General features: G+C 42.4%; 3 protein-coding genes across 5 annotated transcripts in view; 2 read left to right on the forward strand and 1 right to left on the reverse strand.

Annotated features, from left to right (window-relative positions):
• The first annotated feature begins 14 nt into the window (after window positions 1-14).
• On the forward strand, window positions 15-724 carry LOC114874440 (protein brawnin). The gene has a single exon (XM_029183695.2). It carries the CDS (start codon window positions 356-358, stop codon window positions 548-550), a length of 195 nt encoding a protein of 64 aa, XP_029039528.1. The 5' UTR covers window positions 15-355; the 3' UTR covers window positions 551-724.
• Window positions 725-891: 167 nt separating this feature from the next.
• Window positions 892-16,384, reverse strand: part of LOC114874434 (colorectal mutant cancer protein) — a 31,169-nt gene continuing 15,676 nt past the window's right edge. For 2 of the 3 annotated variants that reach the window (XM_029183685.2, XM_029183686.2), the window contains exons 4-14: window positions 4,694-4,955; window positions 4,344-4,492; window positions 4,044-4,265; window positions 3,573-3,761; window positions 3,213-3,403; window positions 2,879-3,145; window positions 2,614-2,809; window positions 2,349-2,540; window positions 2,093-2,280; window positions 1,911-2,013; window positions 892-1,222 (exon numbers count right to left, since the gene is read on the reverse strand). In XM_029183685.2, the coding sequence (XP_029039518.1) occupies window positions 1,112-1,222; window positions 1,911-2,013; window positions 2,093-2,280; window positions 2,349-2,540; window positions 2,614-2,809; window positions 2,879-3,145; window positions 3,213-3,403; window positions 3,573-3,761; window positions 4,044-4,265; window positions 4,344-4,492; window positions 4,694-4,955 (2,070 nt within the window). In that variant the 3' untranslated portion in view covers window positions 892-1,111. Of the gene's footprint in view, window positions 1,223-1,910; window positions 2,014-2,092; window positions 2,281-2,348; window positions 2,541-2,613; window positions 2,810-2,878; window positions 3,146-3,212; window positions 3,404-3,572; window positions 3,762-4,043; window positions 4,266-4,343; window positions 4,493-4,693; window positions 4,956-9,578; window positions 10,077-16,384 lie in introns of those variants that run through there. The other variant, XM_046287203.1, reaches the window with a different exon arrangement.
• Window positions 1,317-1,779, forward strand: LOC114874439 (small integral membrane protein 4). The gene is made up of 2 exons (XM_029183694.1): window positions 1,317-1,649; window positions 1,739-1,779. Exon 1 carries the CDS (start codon window positions 1,379-1,381, stop codon window positions 1,625-1,627), a length of 249 nt encoding a protein of 82 aa, XP_029039527.1. The 5' UTR covers window positions 1,317-1,378; the 3' UTR covers window positions 1,628-1,649; window positions 1,739-1,779.

Genomic DNA, 16,384 nt, shown 5'->3' on the forward strand with positions numbered 1-16,384 from the left:
CTTTGAGATATTCCTTACTGTCTACTTTAGATGAACAAACTATTGACTAGGGTTCGTACATGCAGTCAAAAAGATCACCGGTAACGAAGATAAAAAAGGTGGTGATTATTGTTCAAAAAAAGTTGTTGAACATCTAAACATTTACAGAACCAATAAATACATAATCTGCAGAATAATTTATTATGGAATATAGTCTGCAATTCTGCTCCTAGGGTTGAAATAGTGCAACCATTTGAAGGTTAAAGAGGTTAAGACCGAGGACCACAGCCAAAGTCAATAGATACTAGGGGTGCGTCGAAAATTAATACAAAAATTCAAGTTACATTTATACTTGTGAAAATAAATAATTGTTACAATGCCATATGGTAAATCATGGTTTCGATTTTTGTCTTTCGCCACATTATCAATAGTATCAATGGCGGCAGGTTCGCAAATTGTGCACAACATATACAAACCACTCGACGATTTGGATCATCTTATAGAAGAGGCAGTAAAAGCAAGATTATCCGAAGATCAGAATGTACTAACTGATAAACATGATGTAATGTAAATAAAGTGTGCAATTTTGTAAATAATAAAGTTCAAAATTCTGTAGAATTAAAAAAAAGACCTGAACTAATGCCAGCATTAGCATACAATTAATAAACTACGTAATAATTTACAATGTACATCTTATTATTTAGTAGCAGATTTAATAAAGCACAATTTATTTTATTATAGTTTACACATATCACGCTTTTCTTTAATGCTTGAAATATACATATTTACAGGATGATTATCACCATCTATAAATGACATATATCACGCAACAATTATTTATAATTCACAGTATACTTGGAGGACCATCTTAAATAGTTTACTTGCATTGATGTATCGGCAGCGTATTTTGCATAAGCCTAGCTTGAAATTGATTAGGACAGCTACACTAATTTGTGTTTTTTTTTTTTTGTATAATTACAAAAGCGAATAATTAAGCATTATCCTTGGGCAACTATCCATGTAAAAAAATACGTAAATTTTATTTTCATTTCAATCATTCTGTAACGACAGGAAGGGTAGTAAAAATACTTGTCGAACAGGTGTTAAATCATATTCATTAATCACTGAGTTGTCATAACGACGTCTCACTGGCGCCAGAACTTTGTGATTGAAGCGGTAGACTCGTTCTGTATCCTGCCGATTCCTCTTCTAATAATGCTATTCGTTGCTTTAGTGTTTTCACCTATAAATTAACAAATAATTAAAATAATCATTGTCACAAGCAACTTTGTTTTGAATTTCAAACTTGCGACTGCGCGAATGCGTACGCAACTTACTGCTATAAAACAACATGGCGACTAGTAGCTAGTTGAACTGCCCGAGGAAAACCGGCTTGATCATGACGAATTCAATATTGTTCAACAAAAAAATAAGAAAATTGATTATGAGTATGCCTGGAAAGGCTCTTGGGGAATTTCGACTTTTACCAGTTTTCTTTGTAATGGGTGCCTTGCTGGAGTTTACTATGATTCATTGGAAGGTTGGAGAGGTTAACTTTTACAATACGTACAAGAGAAGACGAGTAGAAGAAGCAGTTGAAGAAAGATTACAACAAATGAAAATGAAATTTGCTGAAAATGTCGAATAATTAATCGCTAATACTTAAATTTGTAAGCTCGTGAACTTTTAATAACATGACAGTATATTGCAGCCTAATTTTTCATTGTTCTAATAGGTAAAGATAACTTTACTGTTACAGGTCTTTGAACGGTATAAATAATTAAAAAAATATAATTAGAAATGTAAAATATATATACAAGAATGTAAAAAACTATAATAAATTAAGTTGTACAAAGGTATATTAAATAATTCTAGTAATTATTTTTAATACCCTTTATATCAGACATCACATTTATACACATTATTCATACCTGTGCAGCATGCCTCTCTACCATGCCTAGCATTTGCTGTTCCAACTTTTTTAACCTGGACTGATATTTTTTCTTAGATTTCTCTAAAGTTTGCACCAGAGCTCTGGAAACAGGCAATAAAATTATGAAAGAACTTTGGAATCAATCTTGAATCAATTCTTTTTTATCCACAATTAAATTACCCATTGGCTCTTTTCAAATCGTTAACGAGTTCAGCGGACTGTTGATGCCTTAATTCAGAGTTTTTGTTAACTTTATCCAACGTTGATACCAGCTCCTGTAAACGTTCCTTAAGCCTAGCTTCTCGACCTAACGCCTCTATTAATTCAGATTCCATGCCTTCGCTCTCGTTATCGCTCAAGCCTCGATCCTACACATACAATTTACGTTTACTACATAAAGAATAATTCTGCATTTTAAACATCATCCTATTCGTACTTTATTTGTAGCCATTGCCAGCATGGCTTCGGTATCACTGAGTTGACCCTGAAGATGTTCAATGGCAGCATGCTGAGCCGCGATTTGCGTGTCGCGCGCGTTTAATTTTAATTCTATAGTAGCTCGTTCCTTCTCCAATAAGAAAACCCGTGCCCGTAACTCTGCCTTATCTTCTCGCATAGCCATCAATTCCTATGCGATTACATTAAGCCAATTACATTTATCCTTGGAACTGGAAACATCAACTAAAATAACGCAAACGAACCTGCATAAGAACGGCAGTTTCTAAATCTAATTTTCGAGCTTCAGCGAGGGAGATAGTGTTTTTAGAGTTTAAGGGTTCAGCGTGTACGCTTTCTAATTCTACCGCAGTTGATCTGACCATAGCCCGTTCTCCTTTCAATCTGCTAATGTGTCTTCTGAGTCTCTGTTCATCTTCAACGGTCCAAGCTACTTCAGATCTAAAAACGAAGAACGATCAAAGTATTCGTAATTTTCCTAGTTTCTTATAAGTCACACGCTGTACTCACTCGTCTGACAAAACTATACTGTCATCCCATGGAGAATTCAGGGTATTCATACGTTCGTTCTCCAACTTGTTCAAAACGTGATAAGCAATATGTTCAGCTGCCCTTCTATTATCAATCGTAATGCTGTTTCTCTCTGTCGATAAAGCAATTTCACTTTCTAGCAGTGCTACTAGAACATCGTAAGCTTCAATCGCGCGATCGCTATAGGAAAGCGCTAAGCGTAAGGCGGTCGCGTTCGACTCGTACTTTCCAACTAGAAGACTCAATCTAAAACGGAAGGAAAAACAGTCATGTTTCGTATACTTGTATCTTAGGACCTAAAAGAGTTGTATACCTATCGCATTGTGCTTTGCTTTCGTGCAGGGTCAATGCAAGCACCGCATTATTTGCTCGAGCGTGTTCCAACCTACTGTTCAACCTTTCTGTTTCGACCTCGAATTGTTTCTCGGACCCGTTCAGTTCTTGAAGATTCGAGTGCTCGAGGAGATCCGACACCAGGTGCTCGGCCACCATCGTGGAGCACACCTAATGAACGTGAGTTCAGTTGGAGGTACAATTGGATAGTTGAGTTGGAAAAATTGCTGTAGCATTAGATCTAGAGTTTAGATCCTAAGAATTTAGGACCTAGAATCTAGAATCTATTAATCGTATAGATTTGTCGAATTGAAAGCATGTACAACAGGAGATAACGTACTCCCAGGTTGGTAATATCGGGTCCTGTGATGTGCCTCTCGTCCGTCCTCCTGAGTCTCACCCTCTCGGCCATTTTAAGAACCGGAGCTTCCTCCCTCGTTACGCTCTTTGTCGGCGGTGTCTGCAGGGGTGGCAAGAGTGGCGAGCAAGGTGCACTCAAAGGTTCCGGTGAGCTGGTGTTGCCTCTTGTCTGTGAAAATCAAAGGAGCACCAGGAAACATTACGTCGGAAGGGTTTTGATAAATATTTTTCGTGAAAGTGTCGGCTGATCAAAGGGTGGCCACCACCGTCAGGGTGAACGAGCAAAAATTCGTTCAGTCACAGAGAATGCACCAAGGAATGCATTTCAGGTGCATCCAGATGAAAAGAACGGTTTCTTTCTACATAACGAAAATCTGTTTTTAGAAAAGGGAAAGCAATCCTTTTTTTTTTTTTTGAACTAAACAATAACGATTTACAAATTCCTACCCACCCTAGTTTCTCTACGTGGCGAGTCACTGTCAGTCTGTTGCCTGTGATTGCTACTTTGGTTCTTAAAAGTAGCCAGCTGAGATTGTAAGCTAGCGATTTCCGTTCGAAGGGCTGTCACCTCTTCCTGTAACGCTGCCACAGCGACGCTTTGACAGGAATTCGCCTGTTGCGCTGGTTCTGGGGTTGGCAGTGCCGCTGGACTGTCCAACTGTTCTCTGCCATTCTGTCAGAGTATAATTCAACATAGTTACTTTTCGAACTTGATATAAAAATCCACTTGAGAATCTCGGAACAAAGTTACCTCTGTAGTACGCGGTTCGATATCCTCGCAACAGCTGGAATCGACATCGCCCAAGGTGCGATCTCCATCGCCCTGAATGTCACCTCCTGCTTCGCTCTCTTCGACTGGATTCGTGATGGAACCTTCCGCGTCTCTGCTCGTTTCTATTTCTTTAAACAGCAAAATAAATCATATTTTATTTTAAATTTTCCAAGTTAATTGAAACACCCTGTACACTAGCAAGAGATAAGTACTTGCACAAAGGGTTAAAGAATGAAATCAAATCGTCTCGGTTCATAAATCACCCGGGAAAAGGAAGCAGCGGATCTCTGAGAAGAGGAGATTTGTGGAATCGGTTTGTTTTCTCTTACCAGACTCATCTTCCTCGGCAATTACGGTAGCCCGATGCCTCTCGAGCTGTCTTCCTAGCTCTGCGATCACGGAATGCAACTCGGTCAGTCTCTCCTCGTGCCTTGCCGCTTGTTGCTCTGCCCTCTGTTCCGCTCTTGCAGCTTGCACCTCGGCTCGGACCAAAGCCGCTTCGGCGGCTTCCCTCGCGCGAGTCGCAGCCACCAGCCTCGAGTTCAGCTCGGCTACCTCTGATCGCAGCGAAGACAACGCGGCAGCGTGAAGCTGAAACAAAAGATTTCATTTGATCGTTGATCGAGATACAATTTGCAGTTAAATATCCACCTGGACACGTTCTTTGTTCGAGCTGTTTCATCTCTCGAGACTTGACGTTAAGTTTAACGATCGTTTCATACTTCTCAGCCCTTTGTGCCTCGGTTCTCGCGTCTAAGATTGTCCGAGGCTTCCGGGTGTAAACTGTATCTCTTGCTTTCAGAATATACCGACGATATTGCTCGAGTAGGAAGCGCAAAATTCGCGAAACTTGCTCGAGATGAAATTCATCGCTGCGGGCAAGGTGACGGAAGCGTCAGTATCACTCTGATTCAGAATCTTCTACGCTTTGGATTCGTTCCATGACGTAACCTGTCTTGGCCAAGGCTGGAACCGTCCAGCTTAGGATAAGAATCGTTGTCTGATTACAGTTTGAAGGAAGGATTTCCGATTAACCTTCACTGTCGCGTCAATAAATTTCTGGTTTTCATTGAACTACGTACGCAGAATTCTGATTAAAGGAAGAGAGAGTCCGTAATTGTAACTCGTACGAAGGACGATTATGTACGAGTTTATCTAGCCTCGTTGAAGGTAAAACAACAAGATGACCCGACTAACGAGACTCAGAATTCTCGTGCATATCTCAAGAATGTGCTGAAAGCAGAGATTTATTCAACCGTGCGGATAAAAAGTTTCAAAATCAGCCGACAACCTCGGCCAAGCGATTTTGTCCACGTTTCTTTCGATTGTGCAAAACGAATGCCGTTTTCCAGCGGATGCTCGCGACATTTCCGTAAATGGAAGTCCCGTGAGGATCGTGCTCCTTATTACCGACGGGTCCTCATTAATTTTCTCGCATTCGCGCCGACGAGAGAAAAATATGCGTAGGATACAGACGCGTTTACGCGGTATCATTGCGGAGTGTCCTTCGCGGAGGCAACCGTGCGTGTCGGACATTACGAGGCGACGGATCGCTAATGATTCCTGGCCACGTGATAACTCGCGAATAAAGAGAGAAAGGGAAAAAACACGGGGACCGGTATATAAGAATCCTGACACGTAATTACGAAGCGTCATTCGAGAGTTCCATATCGAGAGGATCGTGCGCGTGAACGATCGAAAGTTTACACCCGACGGACAGGTAAACTAGGTATAGTTTTACCTTTTTCCATGAAAATAATTTTTCAGGAACTTAACACCTAGAAAATTCACGTGTTATCGTTTCAGAGTGAAAAGATGAAGCAGCTGTTGATTTTCGCGTTCATCCTGGCGGTGCTTTGTTCGACGACCATGGCTCAAGCTAACGACGATTACATCCATCTGCCCGGTAAAAGTTGCAAAGATGCTCCTTCGTGTCCCGATGGTAGACCCTGCGTGATGGCACCTCCTCGTTGCAACGCTGGCACTTGCGGCACGAAGCCGGTACCCACGTGCGGCCGGAAACGCTGAATGTCGGAGTGTCGTTCGAAAAACAAGTGGCCAACACCTACGCCACTGGTCATCATCCTTGTGCATCGACTGGCGCGAACGATAACAGAAATCCGAAAGGACCCGTGATGTAATCCTTATTCTATTCTTAATAAAATAATCTCATGTTCTACGTTGCCTGTTTTTCATTTCCTTTAACTACGCGTCATGCGATTTTGACCGAATTTCTCGTCTGCGAAATGTTCGAGACGGTGTTCGCAGCTCGTAAAGCGATACCGGAAATTGCGGCGAAGTGGTGTAAAGCCAACGACAAGGGTGATCGAGAGGGGCATCGACTTTCTCGACAGTCGAGGTACCTGATATCCCGACCGGATAGAACGGGGAGAGCTCGTTCTTGTCTTTGATACGCGAAATTACTTGGAAAGTGGAGAAAATGGAGCACTTGAATGCACCGTAGAATATATCATACGCGTTACTTACAAGGAACGATTTTTAGGTGTCCGCCTTCGATTGTTTTGATTTTTGGATACGTTTTAAAGGACCGAAAAATAAGGTATACGTATTTTCTTTATTTTTGCCCGTTTTCATATTTACGGGGTGAAACGACCCCCTAAAGTTTCGGCTACAATAGGCTATCTCGGAAACTATTATAGATAGAAGAAAACTTTCCAAGGAAAAGTTTCATGGTTTCATGGTCATAAATTTTGTAAAAAATAATTTGTTTATAACATTATTTTAAAAGTAATCACAATTTACATAATAACAAAAAAGAACATTTTGTTTCTGAATCCATTGACGTATTATATGCTATATTTGCCTTTTACATTTTTGCATATTTTAAAATTAAATATGTATCGAGCACATACGTCGGGTCGCGGTCATACCAGATATGGATGTACGGTTAATATCCATTCTGATATCTAGCGTTTACCATGTATACTAGGTATTAATACAGTTATTTAAAGCTTACAATATTAATAAAAATTATATTAGTACATATCTACGTATTAATATGCGATACAGATGGTAAGTAATATAATAAATGTAAATTAATTTCCGATTCTAGTAACATGATTGGTGCAATTATATTTTACGTGTATGTTAGGTATGCATATGTGGTATAAATTTATAATCTGAAGCTTTTGTAAGATACAATCTGTTCATAAAAAACCATGAAACTTTTCCTTCGAAAGTTTTCTTCTATTGATAATAGTTTCAGAGATAGCCTATTACAGCCGAAACTCTAGGGGGTCGTTTCACCCCCTAAATATGAAAACGGGCAAAAATAAAAAAAATACGTATTCCTTATTTTTCGGTCCTTTAAAACGTATCCAAAAATCAAAACAATCGGAGGCGGACACCTAAAAATCCTTCCTTCTTAGTTCCCTTTAAAAATCGAGGGACAGAGATTCTGAAATCTTTGCTCGATCACATTTCACACGAAACGTGAAATTTATGCAAACGAGACGTGTCGTTTCGTTAATCTGAATAAAATCATGGTTAAATGCGCTCATCCTACGCGATCTCTGTCTCTTTTTGTATTTTTCTTGGAAATCTCGAAAGTTTCACTCGAAACCGACCGCCTTTCTCTCCACGTGTTTGCCTTTTAATCTTCCATTCGTTTGCTTTCGAAACTCGAATCCTCCGGAAGAAGAACCAGTCACCTATTGGCGGTCCGAGACGTTCCATTTCGTCTTTCAAAAGAGGAGAAAGAAAAGCAAACGCGTAGGAAACGGATTTCTAAGGAAAATAGGTTAAAGAAAATCCACACGTTTGTTTTCCACGATAATTTCATCATCGATGTAACTTTATCCTGAAATTTGTTTCTTCCATGGATGAGAATTCGGTCCAGCAAGTTGGTAACGAGATCAGGCAGGGACCGATAGTTGGTAACAAGATTTTCCTCGAGGAAAAATGGAGTGGACCGGTAATCCGTTAAAGGGGTCAAGTAGGTGTCCCTTTCTGGCTGGTAAATTCCTTGACCAGACTGTCGTGACCCTTTTTTCTTTTCTTTGTATCGCGGTGAAAAGGGACGCGAGCAGGGCAGAGCCTTTACTCGTTTTGATCCAGGGGATCGTTGAACGAAGATGAACCTGTCGAGGGGTGAGCACACCGTTTCAAACGGTCCTTTTGTGGCCCAGCTTTGGGACAAAAGAGGTAACCCACAGACACGCGTTCTATTCTGTACCTCGATGATGAGGACGTTGCCTGTAAAATGGCATCTCTTCTTCTTTCATCGCGCGTCCAAAGAGCATCTCTCATTGTGCAACAATGGAATTTTCGAAAATAGATTGAAACGCTCAATAAATTAGGCCGATAGACGAACCGCAAGGGGTTAACCAAAATGAAGAACATTAAACGAGACATTTCTCGAAGACAGGCAGAGTTGTTCGAGGACAAACGGGAAATTGCGTGGGCGGAAAGTTTATTTGAAATTCCTTCGGTGAAATCGATCGGTCCGGTTGGTTAGCTCGTCCGTCGCTCTATTTCTGCCGGATTAAAGTTTAAAGGGTAGCAGTCGATTTCTGCATGAGCTTACCAGAAGACACAGACGGGAGGGATGAGAAACGACGGGATGAGAGGGAGAGGCGCAAACGAGGAAAAGGAGGAAGCGACCGAGGTGACGGAGGGTGGTAGACGAGAGGAAGACAATCTAAACGTGACGCATGAAGAAGGCACGAGAGAAGACCAGAGAGGGATAAAAAATGAACGAGACGTTTCAGGGATGAATATGGAGGCGAAGCAGAGGGAGAGAAAGCGAACCGAAAGGACAGAAACATCGTCCTGTTCCTGATAGACAGAACCACCCTGCGTATCCACGCTTTTGAATCGAATACGACAGCAGCAAAAATTACGGAACTCCATTATCGGGTGTCGGAATGCTCTCTGCCTCTGGCGAAGGCTTGTTCCGCGTTTCGTTAGCTCGCTCGATGACGCGCCCATCGAATCCCGACCCTTTCTCGCATCAACGATCAACATCCTCCTCTCTTTGCCTCGCTCATCCTACCGTTGCTTTTCTCGCCAATCGATGTTGGAATAAACGTGAAAATTATCTGATGCTTCGGAGGAGGTCTCTCTACTCCGGCTGATTGCTACAGCCTTGAATTTTAATTTCATCGAAACGATCGATCAGGGTGGAATGAATGTATAAGCGATTCAAGCTGTAACTGACAACGTTCAAACATTCTAATGCAAACTTGAACTTACTGACTCCTGTTTGTCCCTCTGATTAGTCTCGACCTGTATAGGGACAGTCCTGTCACCGCTGCGATCACTAGGGCAACAGAGCCACGACCTGGATCTGGTTAATCCTTTCGGTTCCTCTTCCTCCTCTTCATCCTCGGTGGTTGCACAATGCACGTAAACCAAATCGTCTCTCCGCGGTGTCTCAAGGATCTCTTTACCCGAGTTAGCCACGTGACTCGGCTGCACCGTGAACCTGATCGCCTGCTGACAATGTTGCTGCTGTTGTTGTTGCAGTTGCAGTTGCATTCTCTGTCTGTGCAACCGGTCCGCATAATAACCTGGCTCCGCGGAGCCATTGTTCACGGCCACGGTGAAGCCCGCCACGTTGTATTTGTATTGTTTCTTAATCCTTGCTCTCTACAGAATCTTTCATCGTTGATCTTTCTTATTTTTTTTACCGACACAGCTTGTTGATTATCGTCCCGAGGTTTGCTTTGCAGCTTCGTTTACAGGTGCGCGTACCGAATAGTTTTTATTTCGAGATCGGTTCCGTAACTGGTTCTTCGTCACGCTTCGTTGCCGAAGAGGTATTGCCACATTGTAGCGATCGGTAGTGGAATTCTTTCTCGTGAAGGACTAATTGCTACAAGAATCGATTAATTTTATAGGCTTGTCGTACGATCAATGATACTCGTTTCAAGATAGAAGATTACGGGGATGAGAAGCGTGTCGAATATTAACACATTGTTTTCGCGCGTTTTTTTAGATCTTTTTAGATAGTAAAATAGCTATAACGTAGTAGTAATAGTAGTTACAATGTCTCACAACGGCTGACGTCTGTTAATTCTTTACGCGAAATTTCGTAAACGATGGTAATTAAATTTCTAGCTTGAAACGCAAATAATCTCGTGAGTAATTACGATAACCGCGCGTTAGGTTGAAAGTTTTTCCGCTTTGGCACGTGGATGGTAACTCGGTACGCTCGACGCAGTGATTTGGACGTCGAAAACCCCGCGGAAAAAAGCTCGGCTGTTGAACGCTTAATGGCGTCAGATTTGCCAGCTGGAGTTTTAACATTTTCAACGCGTTTAACGAGCGCGTGCACGTCGTTCCGACTGCTCGTTAACTTGTCATTAGTGGCCCGGTCAACGGTTAGTCTTCGATGCCCTCTCTACGGCTTCGTTAGCTTTTCAACGATACAGACGTCGATTTCACGAACTGAACTTCCTTTCTTTTTATTACGTTTTACTATCTTCTGTATCATAGCATACTTTGGTAAAATATAAATTACGCTTTGGGACATTTTTTTCTAAGGCGAGTGGATATTTAAACAACGACTTGCGAGAAAGATGGTGCATGTATTGGCTAATGTCCCTCTGGTGGCAAGTGTTCGAAGAAAAATGGGCTTTTGCTATTTGTGTAGAAATAGAGCCACAATTTTAAAGTTTTTAATCAATAATCCTCCATTATTAATATATAAAAAAATACTTATAAAAATAAACAAATACATTTAAAAGATTATATTTACTTTTGACTCATACTTTTATCAACTGACATTCATTATTAATAATAAATATTTCCACAAATTTTCGATGGGGTTGAGGTCCAGAGAATTTCCAGGCCAATCAAGAATTTTCACTTCTTTCAACTGTGTATCATAACTTTACAAGCATCGATATATCATAAAAAAGTTTAACTCGGATTTCATTTAAGAATTAATCATTTTTATGTAAAATCGACAAATTTATGCGAGTGCCTCTAATAATTTGATCATCCACTGTATAACCATAGTATAATCGTTCCCAAGGTACACTGAGGCCTACAACGCGGCAGCTTTGATCCCATTGGTCCTATATAAAAACTAATTGCTGGCGGCAATAAGGGCCTCGTTAGGTCCGCGACAGAAATCCCTACGCTCTTTCTCGAGTTCGTAATTGCTGGTCGAGCAATTAATTTATTTTACAAACACTCCGCGGCCCGCGATCTCGTCGAGAATCGATAGACACCAGTGTGGTAGCAATTAAACAGCTTTCCGAATCGACCAGTTTATTATGCTAACTGCGGGATTCGCGTAAACTCAATTACAACCAGTGATCGTTAACCCGAACGACTTTACGTATCTTGGATCACTTTTCACTCATACATTGGCTACCGTCGAACACGAATATCTCGACGATCCATTAACGCTGTCCAAACACGGCTGGAGAGCGTTTTAACGAAGTAAAAAATCGAAGTAAAGGGCAGAGTGTTTTAGGGCCAGCAAGAGTTTTAGCAGCTGTCGCGCCACCTTGAATGGATTAGCTTATCGTCTATCGCCGCGGCATATCTGAAGGGACATTTGCATTATGCTGACGCGAAAAGTTCACCCTTCCCGGCTTCGCCAACCCTTTTCCTCTTTCTATTTCGTCGAGCCATGGACATTGGAAATTTGTCGCGTTGACTCACGCCTTCCTTCCGTTAAGTCGCGATCAGATTCTTATCACGGATATTAATTAAGTCGAGCTTCTATAAAGGGAGAGGGAAAGTGTCTCTGCAGCTGGCAGGAAGGGTGTCTCTTTATTCACGCATGCCAGCACGAAGCAAATTACGAAAACAAACGATAAATAATCTTAACGCATCGCCGGTAAATGCGACCCTAAATCTGGCGATCGCTCGACTCTTGATCAAACTAATGGATTAAGCGCGACTTTAGGGTTGAAACTAAAGGCTAATGTTTGGTAATTTCCAAATTGGTAACAAAGGACAGCGGATATTTATTCACAACTTCCCCGCTGTGTTACGTTCGGATTTAGCAGCAGTTCCAACGGCACGGAGCCGCGTATAATTGGCAATGCGTGTGATTCACGAGAAAGGGAACGTAGGTCAGGGTTCGAACCGGGTTTCGAACAAGGGAAGCACGTGGGTGGATATTATACGAGTAATTAACACGTGCACGCGGGTGGACCCTGGGTGACGTTCGATTCACCGAACGCCGGTTGTTGCACCGATGATCCACGAACAATTCAAAGCCAGTCTAAACGTCGCGTAGACACTCGAATACCATCTGTTTATTGACCCTTTCCAAAGCGATCGGAGAACGAAACCTGGCAGCTGGCGATGATATTCTTACGATAACACCGTAAAGCTCTGTTTACACGAGCTCCGATCGGTCAAAAAGGATCCTCTTTGAACCGACCACCCTATGTTTGCTTCCACAGAGTGGCGTGGACAATTGTAATCCTCGTGTATGCAAAGAATGGTAACCGAAATATCCGCGCAGAGGATGCGGCGGGATAGAGTGGGTAGAAAATGAAAGAAAAAAATATGTATCTCGAATCTACGACGCAAACCGTCGATCATTTGACGGTTAGGAACTTCTCTTATCTCGCAATGAACATCTCGAAAGCATCATTACGGAGCTCGATGAATTGCTCGAAGAAACGTCCCGCGGCACAAAGCTCGCTCATCAGCCCGCGTAAAAAGGTGTCGTTTCAGCGGATCGCTCAATTCTCCGGGCAAGGAGCGCGTTTTTCTTCGAGCTGGAAGGCGGGAAAGGGGTGTATTCGTGGCGGAGAATCGCTAGGAACAGCAAGAACGCGGAAGGGATACTGCTCGCCGAGGAAGCCAGTTCGTTAAACTCGTTACCGATCCCTGAAATCGTTGCCCTGGAATGCACCCGGCGATTTTTCTTCCTCCGCTTCTTCTCCTTCCACCTTCGAGAGAAACAAAAGCGCGAACGAGGTGTACGTGCCGAAGAAAAGAAACGAAAACGTCGGGGATGTATACACACGCACGCTTGGCGAGAGACCGATGAATGGGGCGGGCTGGTGATTACGCTAATACCATGAATGAATATGTAAACCGGGCAAACAAAGAAGAGAATATTTGAACGTTGCTAAACAGGTGTGAAAGGGAACGTCGAGGAAGGTGCGCGAGCGAGGTAATGATAGAGCGCGTCGCAAGAAACGCTGATAATAGCTCAGAGAATTGTTTCAGAAAACGAATGGAATTTTTCGAATAATTGAATTCGATCCGAAACTCGCGTTTCAGGGCAAAGTGAGCCCAGTTTTCGACGACAAAAATTGAGAATCTCGTATGAAAATGATCCGCGGAAAGTGTCGATAACCTGGCTGCTGATTTATGCATCTCGGCCACGCTTTGTCGCTGAAACGATTAGATAAACGCGAGCATCGCTCGTTTAAACCGTACGCAAATGTCATTAAATTAGGTCACGACGTACACGAACGCGTGATAAACGCTTAAAAAGCGGAGTTTTATTTCAATTTACGGTCTAAGTGCTTTTCAACTCTAATGGGATACTTCAAGGATGTAACTGTGGATGTTTTCAAACATTCTTTAGCTAATCTTAAAGCAATGACAGTAATTCAGCTAATTTTCCAGTTTTATTCGCTGGCAAGTTCAATGAAAGGCTGAAACGAGAAGAAAGCGATCGTTTAGTAATCAGCAGCTGTATTTTCTATCGGTCGGTTTACCATAGAAAATCGAGTGATACCAGTTTCCTGAAGCTTGGAAATTAATGAAGCGGTTCAGCTAGGAGAAAGAAGACGACAATCTAAACAGGATGCCTTGTGGTAATCGTTTTCTTAATTGATAAGAAAATTGCATATAGCGGAAAATCAATGAATAGATAAACGTTTAATACTACTCATCGTAATTGTACAGTAATAATTCCCGTTAATCCTCCGTGGGAAAATTAGAATTAAACTTAATCTGTCACCATCTCAGTGATCCCTGTGTCCAAACGTTTACATTTTCCTTTCGAAATGGTAACGATGACATAAACGATAATCGTTCAGTTTACCCAGTAAAACGAATCGAGGACAGACAAATCAGGGTTAACAGATATGCCAGCTGGTGAAAGACACGGTTCTGCAGGCTTTTGGGCCAACAAGTTTCTAGTAGTAGTAGTAGAGGCAATGCTCTAGCCAGACGTAGGGCTGACCGGCGCGGCGCCACGACGCCGACAAAACGCGAGACGGGGTTCTAATGGAAATTAAATGAATCGTATTGTTTTCCAAAGTTATCCCCGCCCTCTCCATGACAGGCGAGCTTTTTTTGGCGCGTAGCCAACAAAGTTTGAACACCATCGTGCAAGACAAACTGCACAGACGGGAGAACGGTATGCGACACGCGTTTAGGATGCACAGGTTTCGAGCCGGTGATTTTTAAAACGGAAGTTGCATCCTGCATGCCTCGCATCGTTCGACCAAGTACTCGGTACGACCGACAAATTGTCGGTCGTTTATAAGAGGCACGCGTCAAGCTGAGTTTTAATTAAATTTCAATTAAAATTGATTAATGGTTTTAATCAGCGAACGAAAGTGAACGATTAACTTATTTCGAAATTCAATGAAATCATTGAAACGCCGTTGCTTTTCAATCGCGAGACGATTTCGTCGATCGTGGAAGTTTTTTTTATTCGTTCTGATTGGATCTCGTTAGCGAATGATTTACTATAGCGAAACGGCATTCCTCGACCGATCGATACCATCCACGACACGTCCTCGAAATTTACGCAATTGATTCCGATTTTGCTGGTTTGAGCAGCGTGCGTCACGGCAGCCTCGTAAATCCGCCCATTAGCTAATGTAAATTGTCACCCGTTAAGGTGAACCAACGATCGGTGAATAATGACCCGGTTTTATAGTAGCCGATGCACCGTTAATGGTCGCGTCTAATTAAATCGATGAACTTGCCACGTGACGAATCTCTGCGACGTAGAATTATCATGAAAAAAACATAACTGAACGATGATGCTATTATTTTCAATTCCCACGTTCCGCGCAGTTATTTCACTTATAATTAACACGACGGATGTAGAGGTAGCAGAACGCGTGTCGCTCTATTACCTGCGCCATTTTTCACGCTTACAAGCCGTGAACCAACAACAGCTTAACGCGATGCAACAAACCGAGGATATCTAGTACCGATCGCTTGTTCGAACCGGCGATATTAAATTGCGACAGGAGTTAAGTTCCCGGGAGGATCAATGATACCAATAAATTGCGTTAGCGTGGAGGAAAAAAAAAGGAAAAGAAGCGAAGGACGAGCGAAATGAAAGGCTGTGTATCGATAAAGGGCAATCAGCAAGGATCCTTTCCTATCGAAGGAGGAATTTCGCTGAAATATAGGGCTAAAGGGAGGGTATACATATATTCCGAGACGGGATATACGCGGTGCAGGCAAGATAACGCAGACTATACTGCAGTGCGATTCGCGTTGCCGGCGTAATTGCTTTTGCATCGATTGTCCTCACCAGGTCGGGTTCTCTGCGCCCTACATAAGCGAGACTTAGCCTGCGCCAATCTTACCGATCCACAGGGCAAAATAGTGCCACGCGACACTGTTACCCGATCCATCGATCGTTGCGATCAGTAACGCGATTAACCGTCTTTGAACACCTACGCGTTATGCTCGCTTAGAACAGAGATGACCAACATTGCCCCGGGGATTTCACGCGTTCAAATTAAACCCTGCCTCGTTTCTGACTTAGCTTATTACGAAGATCCGATTGACTCGAATCATTGTGTAACAATGATTATTAACGCTTTGTTACGTATAAAGATAGGTAGATAGGGAGCAAAGGTTGGGATGCAAAGCAGGGAATGGAATCTAGATCGTTCACGTCCGTAACCCATTGTACGGGCCCAACTGTGGGCATGGGGGTCCCTATATCACAGTCGTCCTCGAATGTCTGTCCCCGTCTTTTGTACCCTCTTATACCATAATCCTCTTTAATTTTCGTCACTGTCATCTTTGAATGCCGGATGGTCTGTCCGGGGTACCCTAATTCAAATGACCCTCCAGGTTCCAGGATCTACGGGGCA

Source organism: Osmia bicornis, chromosome 9 (genome assembly GCF_907164935.1).
Source record: "Osmia bicornis bicornis chromosome 9, iOsmBic2.1, whole genome shotgun sequence".
NCBI classification, from domain to species: domain Eukaryota; kingdom Metazoa; phylum Arthropoda; class Insecta; order Hymenoptera; family Megachilidae; genus Osmia; species Osmia bicornis.

Bases quoted from the DNA above. Each gene is read 5' to 3' on its own strand.
- LOC114874440 (XM_029183695.2), top strand. From the start codon at position 356: ATGCCATATGGTAAATCATGGTTTCGATTTTTGTCTTTCGCCACATTA.
- LOC114874439 (XM_029183694.1), top strand. From the start codon at position 1,379: ATGACGAATTCAATATTGTTCAACAAAAAAATAAGAAAATTGATTATG.